Genomic DNA, 15841 nt, shown 5'->3' on the forward strand with positions numbered 1-15841 from the left:
GTCTAAAATAACAATCAGCCCTGCAACACATGAACAGTTTTAATTTAAAAGGACACAGCCAAATATGATTTTCAGTAATAGTTTTAATTGGGTTTATTCCCATATTCCTCTAAGTGGCAGAGCTCCCACTGAGATGAGAGATTAAAACAATAAAAACTCTGACTTCTTTCTTTTCTTTTAGTACACCTTCATTAGAGTATTATAGCAAACTGATATTCTTCCTTTTTTGGGAGCATGAGGTATATTCCTCACAGGTGATTCGGTTTTAAATATTTTGCTCTAGCAATGTAGCTTGTTGCTTAAGTTCTGAGGTTTTGGTTAAGGCAGGATTTGTAATTCCTATTGCTATTGCATTTTATTTCTTTCAGAATAAAGTCATCAATAATATGACCGACTCTGATGGCAGAAATACAGTTCCTTCATCGGTCATTTCAAAAGCCCATGCAACTTCATATTTAACCTCTGGCTTTTCTGTGTTCTCAGTGTCTTAGTGCTACAGGACAGGCCCAAAGAAATAAAACCCACGAGGAGGCTCTGTGGAAGGACACTTAAAATTTAATCCAGTTTGAAACAAATATGAAATAACGCAGCTATTTGAAATTATAAAGAGAGTGCCCATTTAAATCACTGCTCTTTGGTTGGCAACAAAGGGAAAAGAGAAGGAAACCTAGACAACACGAACATTCAAAGAAACGGGTAAGTGCTCCTCAGACAACATGCTGGGCCTGATCTCTCCTCTACCCTTCTCTCTGCAACTCTCATCACCTCCTTCTCTAAATCCAGCCTCCACACCTCTCGAGCTCCTCTGGGACCCTCTGTGTTCCCTGTCGCCTCCAGCTTCGTGGGGCAAGATCAGCTGTGGTTTTTGTGTTGGAGGGGGGCATGACTGTCTGACTACCGGCGAAGGTATGGCACTAAAGAGGCAATTAAAACAACTACTCACATCTTGTGCAAATATTCTCTCCCTCACTCTCTGATACTCCTCTTCTCTCTCTTCAATTGATTTACTTCGTCTGTCATCTCTAAATGGAAGAATTCTGTTTTGCTGAGCAGAAAGAAAACCAGGAGGGTTATATAAGTTGAGCTGTTAAAAACTGCTATTAAGTAACTGTCAGCTGAGAATAATAAATGTTCACTTAACAAATGAAGCATGAAAACGATAGCTGTCGTTCCCTACACAAAGCACCCTGTGAGGATGAGCACCCCAGGGTTTCCAGTTAGATACTGCATGGGGATTCATAGACCGAGTGGCCAAAACAAGGCTTTCTGCATGGCTTCTGTAGACCTACCATCCTGAAAATGGGTGTTCTCACCCCAAACCTAAGTGCCATTGCTCTCGACTGCTAAGATTTCTCAGCTCTCCTATGGGCTGGGCTGCAAGGAGCAGGAGGGCAGGCAGCACTGTGCTACCTACGAAACTGAGGAAGAAAAGAGGGAAACTAGACTGCCAGAGCAAAGGTACAAGCCCTAGAAGAAACCCACCAAACTCTATGTGTGTACAAGGAGGAGAAGTCCCAAATATTTGGCACGACAGTGATAACCATTTCCACACCATAAGGAACTCTTGACTTGAGCTGCCACTGGGAAAAGATGGGCCATTTGTGCCTCTCAATAAACCGCAGTGCCAGAAATGACTGTGCCATGGGAGAGAGGAGAGAAGAGGATCCCCAGCAAAAATTGCTTCACTGGCAACCAGGTTTCAAGTACTGCTACTTCTCCCCCTGCACCCCAGCACCTGGTGAGATAGGTCCTGCTGCTTTCCTTTGGCTGATCCCAACATTCACCACACCCTGAAAATGCTTAGGGTTTGTTTTGGAAGCCAACTTGGATGCAGCATAACTGGCAAGGCTGCCATGTACAACTGAAAGTCAAAAAAGGGGAGGGTATAGAAAGAAAGAAGGAAAAATCAGTCCTTTACTGAAAATATGGAGAGTAGCAATGAGAGACTCACTGGCAGGTCCCTCCACAAATAAAACCTAAGCAAAGAAAGCATATGCTGTCTTCTTACCTGTGAGAAAAGCTATTCGTGTCAGAACCCATATTATTAATTTTTTTTTGTCGTTAGTATAATTCCACAGACACAGCTTGCACTGGATTGAAACAGCACAACACCCGCTTTTAAAGGCAGCACAAACACACACACTTCCCTGGCGCTCCCCTTGCTCATTGGGCTCACCTCCAGTAAGGTAGTGTTATGGCACAGGCAACACGGGGATGGGGGGGAACGTCTGCCACGGTACATGCACAACAAGCAAGTAAATTACACAGACAGTAAAAGGTGGTGAGGGGACAGGAGGGAAGGAGGGAATCTAAAAAGGTGAAACTGATTTATTTTTGATCAAAACTTAATATAAGACTTTTTTTAAAAAAGAAAACAAACCCAGAAATTCAACCTGGCCTCAACCATCATCGCACGTTTGTGGCATTTTTGATTTTCCTGTTTCCTCTCTCCATTTTGGCCTACATCAGTTTACCAACAGTCTACACTGAAATCAAACTCTGAATGGGTACAACAGAAGGAGGAAGCTGTAAGGGAGCGGAACAACTGCCATAGTTAGGCAAGACATTGAGAAATGCGACTGACACAGCCTTCCACGCAGCCCGGAGCCGCCGGCATTCCCCCTCCCGTGGGCATGCAGCAAGTCCTGCGCCAAGCAAACCACCCATGCAAACCCACACACTGCCACGGCTGAAGCGGCCACGCTGGGGCTCGATGCTACCCACGGTGGTACGTACGCCAAAGGAGGCAGGGAAGAGGGCAGGAGGGGAAGGAGGAGGAGAGCAACAACAAAAGAACAACAATAACATCAGTCAGCCCACCTTCAAAAACAGAACAAATTTCAGCAACTCTCGAACCGAGAACCAACCTGATTGTCTTCTTTATCAATACTAGAGTTATCTCGCTTCAAGATAAATCGCTTCTGGGATTCTTCACCTTTTTCATCTTTTAAATGTTCAGAAAACCTTTGCTCTGGTCTGCCAGCAAAGTAAAACATAGCAATAAAAAAATCTTTCTTTTGGTTTTGCTTTGATCTTTATTTCTCAGTGCTCTTTTGTTTTCACAGAGGCATTCAGTGCAAAAGCAGTTAACGTTTGCGGTCATGGTGAGACACTGCCTATAGCTGTCTGAGGCTGCTGTATCGCTGCTAACTGTTATTGCTATAAATAACTTTTGTTGTTGTTGTTGTTGTGCAGCAAGGAGCGGGAATCCAAAGTCTCAGTCGCTGAAATATTTAGACTCTCCTCACTGTGACTGAAGGACAGGGAAAACAAATTAACATACTGTATGCTAATTTGCTTCCTTCAGTAGCTGTGACCTCTGCCAACGCTGCCGCTTAGTGAAGCCTATCCACCTTTAAAAGTAAGGAAAAACTGATAGAAAACTTAAAACCAAACCCGAGTTTCCTTACTCCTAATAAATAAAAACAGTAATGGGACTGTTGATCTTTTGCTTAAACAAAAACACTTCCTCACCATCATAAAGCGAGGAAAATACTCCAGAACATTCATAGAGTATCAATCAGTCTATTGATTTAAACCCATCCAGACATTTTTTTTTATACTTTTCTTATTTTTAAAAGCCAAGACCCACTGGTTAAAAAGTTGACATTTTCAGGTTTATACACTGGTAGGATGCAGTTCCTCGTTCTCACCTTACACAAAAAACAAGCTTTTAAGAAGCATCTCACATCACCGAGCCTGTCACTGCCAACCGCTCATAGCTGTCAAGAAATAATACCCCAGACTGTACCACTCCCAGACCAAACTCATAATGTTTTAAGCCCCAACAATGCTAATGGGTGACCAAAGACCTTGAGAACTGAGCTGGGATTCACATGCTAATACGCATCTGAGGGACTACTGATGCAGAAACTGTTTATTAAAAGCATGATATGCTGTGCCATGCCATTGAGGTTTCTATCTGGGAACTCAAACTTTGTACTCTGTGCTGAAGGAGCTGGTAGGAGATGCTTAAATGTCTAGAGACCTGCATAAACAAGGCCTACGTGAACAAGACACGAACATCAACGGACCAACCATGAAGAAATAAAAAGGTGGAATTTACAGAAGCCAGTGACTGGGTAAATAAAAGTCTTCTACAAACTTTAAAATAAAATCCTCAGCTTCATCTTATTTCAGACTGGAAAACTAAACCAGATGCACAAAATCAACCACAGTTTGTTGTTACAGCATTCAGATTTGCACTTAACTAATTAGTAATGGATTTCAAATCAGAATACAGCACATATTCATGCCATCATTATGGTTCCATTACAGTTCATTGTCAGATGCACAGGAGAACATTTGTAGTGAACTGCTGGAAACACAGGAGCGAGAGACAGCAGCCCTCCTACCTTTCTTTCTGTATGAATTTGAAGGACTCCCACTTCTGCTCACAGTTAGCACAAAACATACCTGCCCCACTTCCAGAGATTTTGAGAATTCAAGAAGCCTGTGTCCATCTCCCGGCACTAACAGATACAGGGCTGGACACATGAAAATTAGCGGATACTCTGGGATGCCCTACTATCCTTCTTCTGGGAAAGCCCAGGGCAGCATGGCACTGCTCTGCATAGCTTTCTAACCTAACAGGTCATTAACAATGTTTCCTTGCTAGGTAGATTGTTCTACCTAGCTCCCATTAAGGAGCATCGTGCCTGCATAGTCAGAAACAAAGATCCATTCCCTCAAATATTCTGTTTTGACAGCGGAGCAATGTCACTTTTGTGGTTTTACATCCTAAAACACAAACAAGATCTCTGAAAATGTGCTATCAGAGTAAAATTTATAGTTGTAAACTATCTGCCAAGATAGTTAATACCAACACTATATACCAAGCATAATAAGTAACTGGGAATTTAGAATGCAGAGGGGGAAAAAGTAATCAAAATTTAGAGAGGGAAAAAAAGCTTGAAAAAGCAATTTGGGAAAACATCTCCTCCAACTATGAACTTGTTTAAACAGCAGCGTGGTTTTGATACTTCATAACATTATTTTCATGTTTTTAATCCCCATTTTCACTTCATTTACTATTTATAAAATGTTTCCACTTGTCAGAAGAGAATAGGAGAAGCGTGAGATCAAGCCATGAGTCTAATGATCCTGTACGTGCCGGGTAATAAAATGAATCTGCAATTGGGCAGAGGGACTCTTCTCATGTGCAGAGCATTACGGAGCGCTGCGGTACTACCAGCACCATGAGAGGGTCCCACCAGAGGAAGGTCCTTCCCTCCCAGTTCTCGCTGCAACGGGGTCACCATTACCCGTGGGGTTGCAAACAGGCATGACCAGCTCAGTTAATACGAATGCAAATCCAGAGGAAAAACTGTGAACTGAGAAATAGGGTAACTGCAGCAATAAGTATCCCTCAAACATTAAGAATGAGAAAAAGACATTTGGTTGAAAGAAATACGAAGTATTTTAAAGAAGATAGCAGAGTCCAGTGATATTCACATATTTGTATTCTTTTCTTCAACACCCCTCACTACTTTTTCTTTTTTAACATCTACTGCAAAAACGTATTGTTAGTAGGATACAGATGGTGAGCAACATCTAAAACCAGTAAGTGGAACCAAGTGCTTCAATCATTTGGGTGGAGCAGCAGTTGATTCTGCAAACATTTGGGTTTGGTCCTCTGATGGAAGTAAGGGCAAGTTTCACATTCACAGCTTTGAAATTCCCTGTAATCACATAATAAATTTGCTAAAAGGCTGCAGAGACACTGTGGTTACTCAGAGGAAATTTGTTGCTATAGTTTATGAATTTGCAGGTGAATCAACTGCTTGAAAACGGAGGAAAACAATATGTAATTTTGAGTAAGATATAGTATACCGTCAATATACTAATACAGCGTATAATTACAGTAATACAGCAGTTAAGATGAATTCATCTCATGTGAGTCCTAAATTAATAACAATCATATTTACTTCCCTTCTAAGATTTTATAGTCCTGATACTGTCAGTAGCAGAATCTGCACAATATATCAAACTGCGTTCATGCACGAAAGGGAGTGAATTTATCAAGCTTATTTTCAGTACTGGCATAAATTAAGATCTTACTCAAATCAAACCATAGTTTATGGCTGTTATTATTACAAACTCATGTAAAATTGGGTATTTATTCACTATCACCACACTAGGTACCTCGTTTACATCTTCATATCCAAAGTGGTACATGTAGGATTTGCAAAGCCTTTGTCGAGAAACACTGAGTTCTTCTCTAGACATTATCACTAACTTGAGTACTTAGGGATCTTCTGAAAAAAACCCCAGCTGAACCACCAAAGAAACCTACAATACCTACCTGATATTGGCGGGTTGACCCTGGCCACATGTTACACCCACCTATGTGCTAGCAACCAGGCACAAGAAAACAGATAGAGAGATGCATGCTTGCAAAGAGTGCTGCCCAGCTGTATGACATTTAGCATTTCATTTACACCCCCCACCCCCATGTCTGGAATCAGTGGATCACCTCAGAGCCTCAAACCCCACTACTCCAAAAAAGCTTATGGAGGAAAATACTAATGCCCTTTTAAGGATTTTTGCAATTTGAGGACTGTACTGGGAAAACCAGGGAATATGACCTGATCATACCTTAAAGCCTGAGAAATGCCAAAGCACAGGGAGAGGGAAATCATAGATTAAAAAAAAAGTCAAATTTGGGGTTTGTTTTCATTTTATTTAATAGAACCTTTTGATCTTCCAAACTTTTAGTGTTTGACAGTATGGATGGAAGAAAAACATCTGTGACCTAAAAACACAACTTCACAAAAACACAATGGCAGATGAACTAATTTCATGTTTCCTGAAAGTTGTCAGGTAGGTCAGTCATCTTTCTGACAAGGTATTCCAGAACAAAACACGGAGCGTATTTTCTCATTCCCTGTAAAGCTTTTGATTGGTGCTACATGTGTTTAAGAGAAATGGATCTTGGAGTAAGTTCTGTTTGGCCCACAGCCCCCTTCTCACCACCCCTGTACCTCTCTGAAAGCGTAGGCCCTTCCAGCAGACAAGACAGCCTATCTCCTCCACCCTGCCTCACAGGGAACCAAACTCAGTAAGGTGTCCTACAGCACCCAAACCTTTCATCATGAAAAGCATCATGAAACTCTAAGCATGAGTGGACTTAGTCAAAATCTGTTCCCACCACTCAGAATCTTTGGAAACATTTTCCTCATCCATATCCTTTCACAGTGAAAAGACTTAAGATGGATTATGAACTAACCTTTTGATGAGTGATCAATTTACCCAACTGCTAGCCACAGTATACATGTCATTAAGCCTCCTGCCCAACATTTTTTCCCCTGTTTCAGGGGGGCTTTAGCATACTTCACTGCAACACCAGGTCCAGACTCAGAGGATTCAGGTAAAAATCTCAGGGCACTACTGCTCTCTCATTTCTAGTGGCTGTTCTTCTCATGCAGCCAATGATCATTTCAACTCTTTCAGGCACATTTTTGCATTGGGAGATTATTATAACAGCCATTTCCAGACATGGGTCAAGTTTCTTTTTTCTGTGCTTAGAATACTTTCCGTGTAAGGATGATTAAGCACTAGCACAGGTTGCCCAGAGAGGTGGTGGAGTCTCCATCCTTGGGATGGTCCTGGACATGGTTCTGGGTAAGTGGCTCTAGGTGGCTCCACTTAAGCAGGGAGGGAGGGTTGGACAAGTCAGCCTCCTGAGGTCCCTTCCAACCTCAACCATATTGTCATTTTGTGAAACAGTAGCAAGAAATCAGTAGCAGAACAAAGCTCCATCACTACCTCTTTCAGGCTTTTTTTGTGTATTTACTTCTTTTTGCAAGTTAGCCATTATTGTTTACTCTTCTCATTTTACAGTTACCTAAAAGCCATCTGCAGTCCTTGCTTAAGCAAATGTTTCCCGTCTCCCCAAGATGCTTTTATAGACTCATTCCTTACAATGAACCCTGTATTTCAAAAATTATAAAGCTGGGATAAGCAGCAAAACATTTCTGTGTGTCAGAAAGGAAAAAAGTTAAGATTTTGATAGCAACATCTATTGTAAGGGGTTTTTTCCTACCATCATTATGGTGATTTTAAAGCAAGCTACTCCCTTTCACTTCAGTAGAGCTCCTTTCAATTTGTCTCTGTATGACAAAAAACAGTTTGCCCCTCAGGCATATTTTTTACACGGACTCCTTTAAGATTTCCCCATTACATGCTCACTTAATGCTTTTGATTCCAAGTCAACCATTGTAAGTAGTAATAAAAAAACTCTGAACCCTAAGTACCTTGGCCAGGTATTCGCCATTTAATCAAATCACATATTTTAAAAAGACACTGCAGTGGTAATAGCTATCAGGATACACACACTAAGGAAGTCATGGGGCATTTCTTCCTTCAACATTGCATCTGCCATGCTTAGAAGCAAACTAATGCAGTTTCATAGACCTCTACTTGCACTGGAGATAAGAAACAAAATACTAAGGGGGGATGGGAGGGGTGGGGGCAGGAACGGCGCTCACTTAAAATAAGTTAATTAGGTCTGAAATAACTGGCTAAGAAACAGGAAACACAGATGCCATACCAAAAGGACAAATGGAAAGAAACAAGCATGAGCTTTGAACGTTAAGGTTCTGAAGAATTATTCACTGCATTAGCAGAGCACACAAACGGTCTGGTATTGTCTGGGCTGACTTATATACAGCACATAAATCTTTATTATGAGGCATGTGTTTCTGACAGCACCACAGCACACAGGCTGATGCAAGATGCCTTTCAAAGGCAACAACCTCACCATGTGTAGAAAAGATGGGCTTGCCAGTACAGCACCTAAAAAAACCCCCAACAAGTGCTGTGGTCTATGTCATCCGCAAAACCTCACAGGTAAGAGCAAAGCAGCTGTTTGAAGGAATGCAATATAGGAAAGTGAGTTCAAAAGTTGAGATCGCTGTAGTGTGCATAAAAAAAAAACCCAGGACAAACCGCATTTGCAACGCCATGTTCGTTTAATGCATGTAACGGGGGGCAGCACATTACTATACCTCTCCTGAATGAAAGGCAATACGAAGTGAAAGAGTCTAGAAGAAAGGAAGAGGGTCTGGGAGAAAGGAAAACACCACCCCTAGGTACCTAGAGGATCATCATCTAGCAAACAAAATGAGCAAATGACAAAATTGTTCTTGGATCAGTAAAGCAATGGGATGGTGAGAGCAGGGAAGAAGCGCTGCTGCTGCTGAGATTTGGAGAGGTTGTGAAGATTTATGGTGCTCTTATGCAGGTGTGCTGATGGCTTAACGGTGTTTTCTTGTTATCTGCACTTGTCTTTAATTAAACCGACTGCTCAGTCCAGCATCACGCTGGCCTCTATTTTGAAGGCTTGCTGGACACAGTATGGTGGCCTTTCTTGCTTTGCTAGTTTGTGAATATCTACTACACCTGCCTGCTGTGGTTTTTTTTGGTTTTATGCTGGAGGCTGTCCTAGGGCTCTACATTACCGCCACAGTACACCTACATAAGCAGTATCATTTCCTTGCTTTACCTTGTGAGTCAAAACTTGACTGTCTGCAGTAGAAGTTACTCTTTTGATCATGGAGGCATGGGAACATATTCTGAAGAGTCTGAGAATTTACAGAACTTGGAAGCAAACACCATCATTGTCAAAAGGCCCCAACTATACGATGAAAGGCAGCATTCCAGACCTAGAAGTTGAATTACTTGATGAAATTCTCTCAGAGTAGTACTTTTTGAGAATGAGGGCCCAGAATTTCAGCCTTCAAAAAGACTTTGTGTATTCAGGGGTTGATAGATGCTAAAACACAATTTCAAAAAAAAAAAAAAAAAAAGGTCAAGAGTGGGAATTTAAATACAGATAATTGTTAAAGTACAGTGCAGTTATATTATCACAACTTAATACTTGAAGCCATTCAAGATAGCATTTCAAGGTAAATGCCTCATTAACAGACTGCTGCTTTTATAGTATGAGTCACTAAGAACTTCTATTATAATGACTAAAGTACATCAAAATCCATGAGGGGGGAAAAACAAAAAAATCAACCTGGTGCAAGATAGTTCCTTCAAGGTGCTGCCTTTTCTGTAGCACAGGGTGGGGGGGGGGGAAAAACAACCCTCAAAAGCCAAATGCTACTTTTTCCCTGGTAAAGAAGTATATTCTTTAACTTTTTTTCAGAACAGCCTCTGGACTCTAACCATGTTTCTGTATTTATTACTAAACAACAAGGATGTGACAAGTCACAAGTTATTCTGACATGCATTCTTCCCACCTAATTAGGGTTGCATATAAATCTGGCAGGACTGAAAGGAAGAGCCAGTAACACCACACGGAAACAACATCCCCCTGGGTTTTTCATTGAGACAGAGGTTCATTGCTTAACACCCTTTCAAGATCAGAATCACAGAATGTGTTAGGTTGGAAGGGACCTTTACAGGCCATCCAGTCCAGCCCCTCTGCAGTAAGCAGGGGCACCTTTAACTAGATCAGGTTGCTCAGAGCTTCATCAAGCCTGACCTTGAATGTCTCCAGCAATTGGGGCCTTTACTAACATCTCTGGGCAACTTGGTCCAGTAATTTATCACCCTCGCATTGAAGAACTTCTTCCTAATATCCAACCTAAATCTCCCCTTTTCTACTTTAAAGTCGTTACCCCTTGGTCCTATTGCTACACGCCCTTGTGAATAGCTCATCCCCAGCTTTCTTACAGGCACCTTTCAGGTGTTGGAAGGCCACTATAAAGTCCCCCAGCACCTTCGCTTCTCCAAGCTGAACAAGCCCAACTCTCTCAGCCTGTCTTCATAGGAGAGGTGCTCCAGCCCTTTGATTATCCTTGTGGCCCTCCTCTGGACATGCTCCAACAGGTCCATGTCCTTGCATTGAGGGCTACAGAGCTGGACACAGTATTCCAGGTGAGGTCTCACCAGAGCAGAGGGACAGAATCACCTCTCTCGATGTCTCTTGATCTGCTGACCACAATTCTTCTGATGCAGCCCAGGATGAGGTTGGCCTTCTGGGCTGCAGATGCACATTGGTGGCCCATGTCCAGCGTTTTATCCTATGATGAAAAGATGCTCAGTCCCAGCAATTACAGCGGGGCTGGCACCAGTAGTGTTTCCCATTATGAAAATTACGCCGAAGCTGAAGGCTGCAGGACGGATAGAAGCGATGCACACTGAATCTCTTGCATGACAAGTTATTCTGTGTGTGGACCAAGCAGGGGGCCAGATCCTGAAGGCTTTCAAAGTGTAATATATTTAAAGTACCTATCTCATGTTGAGGTATCATAGCACTTCCCAAAGCTTAATTCCGGAAAGTCATCCTGGTTTAATCTATGGATGCAAAAACACAGTAGATCTAAACATCTTGCACAACACCAGTTTATTTCCAGCTAGTAGAGGTTCATAATTGGAACCACTGCTTATTATGGAATTCATTAATATTTGATTTTAAGGATGTGGCATAGTCTGTAAGTGGCTGAAAATTAGAGTGCTGCATAACTGCTGTGATCTATTTAAAATTATATTTTTCTAGCTTAGAAGTTCAAAAAATAACAAGGAAGAGAGAGACAAAAAGAAAATAAGTTCAAGATTTGAAGACCACCAGTGAAGGCAAGATAGCTCCCCAAAAGCTGATGGGCTAACAAAGAAACTATTAGTCCTCCTGAAATGACCCATGGGTACAAATTAATATGACAGCCAGTTCCTGTGTCCACTTCTACTTCAGGCCACGAACATTTTTCTTGTCTCCAGCAGGAAGACTTGTAGACAAGAAGTCATGTCCTGCACAATCACTGGCCTGAACAGCAGTGCCTGTTTCTAATAAGCTGTCAGAGGCTACCTGGAAAGAGTGAGCAGGAACAACTGACTTTGCTTATCAAGATTTCTCAAAACTTGCAATGCTTTTTTTCATTTCCAACGGTCAAGCCACATTTCCACATTAAACATGAAGCAGGCAACAGAAGAAGAAAGGCGATTACTAAAACCAATTTGGAACACCTAGAAAATTCACTTGCTTATATATTAGCATCTCATTTCTGAAATGCCCAGATTTAAAGAGATTATTTCACCTACTGCAGACGTGCAGTTACCTCCGAGGAAAGCACAGGTGCTGTTTCAGACTACCAGAACTACCTCCAGTGATTTGAAAGCATAAATGACTGAACAGCGAATTGATTAATGAGCACTTTCACATCATAGCTCCCTTCCTGGGTAGCCTTCCATCTACCCACACAGGGTGGTGAAAATAACCTTCTAGGTGTATTATACTATTAAGTGGTGTGATTGTAAGAATTTAAAAAAAGAAATTAAAAATAGAGAGAAATACCATAGATGTCTTCTGAGAAATTCTTAACTACTATTTCATTAGAACAGCTGTAAAGTACATGTCCACTTTAATTATAAACAATTTAGTTTTGATAAATTACATGAGATGAAGATTTAATACTAGAGATATTAGAACTGGTTCATTAACCCTAACATCTCATTTATATAGTAAGTCATTTCCATGGGTGCAGTATACATGGCTTACACTGATCAAAGTAAGAATGAAGCCAGTATTTAAGGGTCAAATTCAGCTCAACTTCAAGTGTACCAAGCAGTTAATTTTTTTCCCTTTTGTACCTTCCACATAAAACAGAAATGTCACTAAAATGAGATAGTGCTTGCTCAGAAAAAGGACCGTCCCAATTTGAGCATCATTACAGTAAGGGAAATCAATAGTTAAAAAGAAAAAAAAAAAAAGAACCACAAAAAATAATAATAAACAAGGAAAAAAAAGTTCAATCTCTTCCAGATGACCACCAAGCAGTGAAACTATGAACGTGCATGACCCCAAATAATGCATTCAGCATTAACAGTGGCAACATTCTGTCTGAAACAAGTGCCTGCAGCACATTTGGATATGCTGCCCAACTCTGGGCTGCAGTGGGAAAGGGCAGAAAAAGAGCTAACAGCGAAAACCTAAGCATCACAACAACTGGGTCACTGGGCTCTTCATCCTAAACACGATTACTATTGCATTAAAAATGCTTTTCCTAATCACCTCCTAATTAAATCCCAAATTGAAATATACAGATTATTTTTATATGAGAGAGTCAAGAAATGAAATCCATGAAAACCAACTTGTTACTTTGAAACTCCATGTTACTATGTAGCTATATAAGCTCATTATTATACATTAATGCTTTATTATGGTTCTTTATTTATTGCTTTACTTTAGATCTTACTAAATTCTTAGTTGCAAAATGTATTAGTTCAGCTTAAATTGGAACAAAATGCCTCTGACAATTACAGCATTATTTGTCAGTTATACAGGTTTTTTCCACTTTAGTCACGTACGTCTACTACCCACCCTTCTATTTCCCCACACATTGGTGACATATGGTACTGGTGCACTCACTGGGCAACAGCAATTTTAAACCAGAGGTAAGTGCAGACAGCTCCACAGTTCCTACTTATCTATTAGTAGTTGAGGGGAAACTATTCCGCAGTGAAGACAGGAAAGAGGTAACTAGGATAGGAAACAGAAATGGAGTGAACTTTGTAAGGCCCTTGAAGAAAAGACATGCAGGGCTCCAGAGAAAAAAAAACAACCCCACAACCTGAAATAATGGTGTTCACGTACATTCACATACGTTTTCTTGCCTCATGCAGCTCATAAAAATGATTCCAAACTCATTACACATACATAATCAAGGCTACTATAAGGTGTTTAAATACAGCTGCAGTGTTATACAGCAAACCGTTTATCAGAGAACTATTTCGTATTCCAAGGGGGAGAGGTGGGTGGCAACCCAAAACCGTGCCTCACACTCTCGGGCAGGCAAATACTGAGCTGCTTTCACTAAGATTTTATGAGATACATGCATTCAAGTGCACAATTGTAACTGCTGCCATATACCTAACTAAAAAAGTGCTGCTGTCAATTGCAAGTGGAAAATGTCACATCTTCCCTATCAGCAAACAGCCGCTTAAAGAAATTAAAGTCATTTACACCAAATGCTTCATTCAGCCAAGGAGCAGAGCAAGGCATACTTTTCTGCATGCTCCAAGGCTGTAACATCTGGCATCTCAAGAAGTCTTCTTGGCACTTCAACCTAGGGTAAAAAAAATTCAGAAAACTATTCCTCACTGAAATTGCCAATGTTCAGTGAATGCCATTTTACTGACATGTCTGTAGGATCCTGTATCAAAGTTCAGAACCTTATCTTTTAAGATAGTGAAATTGGCTCAGCACACCTCTACAGCACAGATGTTATCTACTACAAGATCACGCAGTCTTTAAACAATAGAACCCTTAGGAGAAATCTTCATCTTTGTTTGCGATTCAAACCACCCTAACACAGAGGAGACAGATTGTATGTTGTAGCTACAAAGTTCTTGTAGATTATGCCAAGTACATACTGTACAATGTCTCCTTCTGCTGATACAGTTCAGCTCAAGATTATAAGGAACCGCTGTAATACATGTAAAACCCTAGTTCTGTGCAAAGTCTTTAATGCATCCCAAAGACAGCTAAAAACCCTCTGATTGGGCCAGTATTATATTAACATTTACATATTAACAGAGTAAGAGGAAAACAGTATTACAAGGATCATAACTCATGATGCTCTTGGGGAAAAAAAACCCCACAGTCATAATTGAAGATGTGAGTATTGGTATATTCATAATAGGTATGTTACACCCTCAGAATGTATAAAAATGTCTAAATACAACCATTATGTATTCTAAGCACTCCACCTTCTCAATTCTGAGAAGCCTTGCCACTCACACTTATATAAAAACGTACATGAATGCATGTGTAGGATGTAACACAGACACACTCATTACATGAGCAATGATCTCAACCAAATGAAAACCCCTTTCATTTACCAAGCACACCAAACACACTTCTCTTCCATTTCCCCACCTATATATAGATAATCAAATGAATGAATCTGATTGAACTGATACGTGTAATGAGATGAACAGTTCTGCACAAAACCTCTGAAGTACTTCCAGTTGTTTGACAGGAATTATGAGGAATAGATGGGATAGAAGGTGGCGTGCACACACACCTTTTTCTTTTTTTTTTGCTCCAATTTGGGATGCCCTGTCTAAAATAATGCCACAATTCCAAACTTCAATGTTTATATCATATTTCATTGTCTTAAGTTCCCCATGCATTTCAGAGTATCTTTAGATAGATGACAGGCAGACACAGATGACAGACAAATGTATACTACAATGGTGACACAAGAGTGGTTTCATACTAAACAAAGCAGACCTCCCATTTTAAGTAGTATTTGAACTCTTTGTGAAAGCAAAACAATAATAAACCCTCCCCTCATTTTCTGATCAACTACTGCTAAGATTTTTTAAATTTGGACAATTCACTTGGGGGGGACTTTGTAAGATATGAAATCTTGAAAAACTGTATTTATTTTTCAAAGTTGCTCTCCTTTTTAACCTAGTCTTAATTTCAAAAATCATATGAAAAGGTGGTGTTTGTTTGCTTTTTGGTTTTTTTTTTTTAATCCAGTATTCTCTAATGAGAGGTAGATTAGAGAAACTTTGCTGTATGAAGGTTAACAGACATTTGGGCAGTTGAGGTCACCTCTATGTCCTCTAAAATTTCATTTTAAAAAGCTTGAAATTATTTGTTCACATTCTAATAAAATTAAGAAAAAAAAAAAGAAAGACCAAAACCTTCTCATCATAAATATTCTTCAGACTGCAAAATTGTCATTGTGGTCTGACTGTACTTTTGAGAGAGATTTCACCAATAGTTCACTAAAGCTTTAGGCCTGCAACCCCAGAACAATTCAAGTCCTAGTTCGTTTTAGCCCCCTCTTCCCCTCTCTTTAAAGCAGCATGCAAGCCACAG

At 40.5% G+C, this 15841-nt stretch overlaps 1 protein-coding gene across 9 annotated transcripts in view; it reads right to left on the reverse strand.

Moving 5' to 3' along the window:
* ARPP21 (cAMP regulated phosphoprotein 21) overlaps positions 1 to 15841 on the reverse strand; it is a 202026-nt gene that overhangs the window by 75304 nt on the left and 110881 nt on the right. For 7 of the 9 annotated variants that reach the window (XM_084260254.1, XM_084260257.1, XM_084260255.1 and 4 more), the window contains exon 10: positions 2868 to 2976. The exons of 1 other annotated variant lie outside the window; for it this stretch is intronic. In XM_084260254.1, coding sequence (XP_084116380.1) covers positions 2868 to 2976 — 109 coding nt within the window. Of the gene's footprint in view, positions 1 to 943; positions 1046 to 2867; positions 2977 to 15841 lie in introns of all 9 variants that reach the window. One more of the 9 variants, XM_084260259.1, reaches the window with a different exon arrangement.

The sequence above is a fragment of the Gallinula chloropus genome (assembly GCF_964237585.1).
Source record: "Gallinula chloropus genome assembly, chromosome: 2".
Classification (NCBI taxonomy): Eukaryota; Metazoa; Chordata; class Aves; order Gruiformes; family Rallidae; genus Gallinula; species Gallinula chloropus.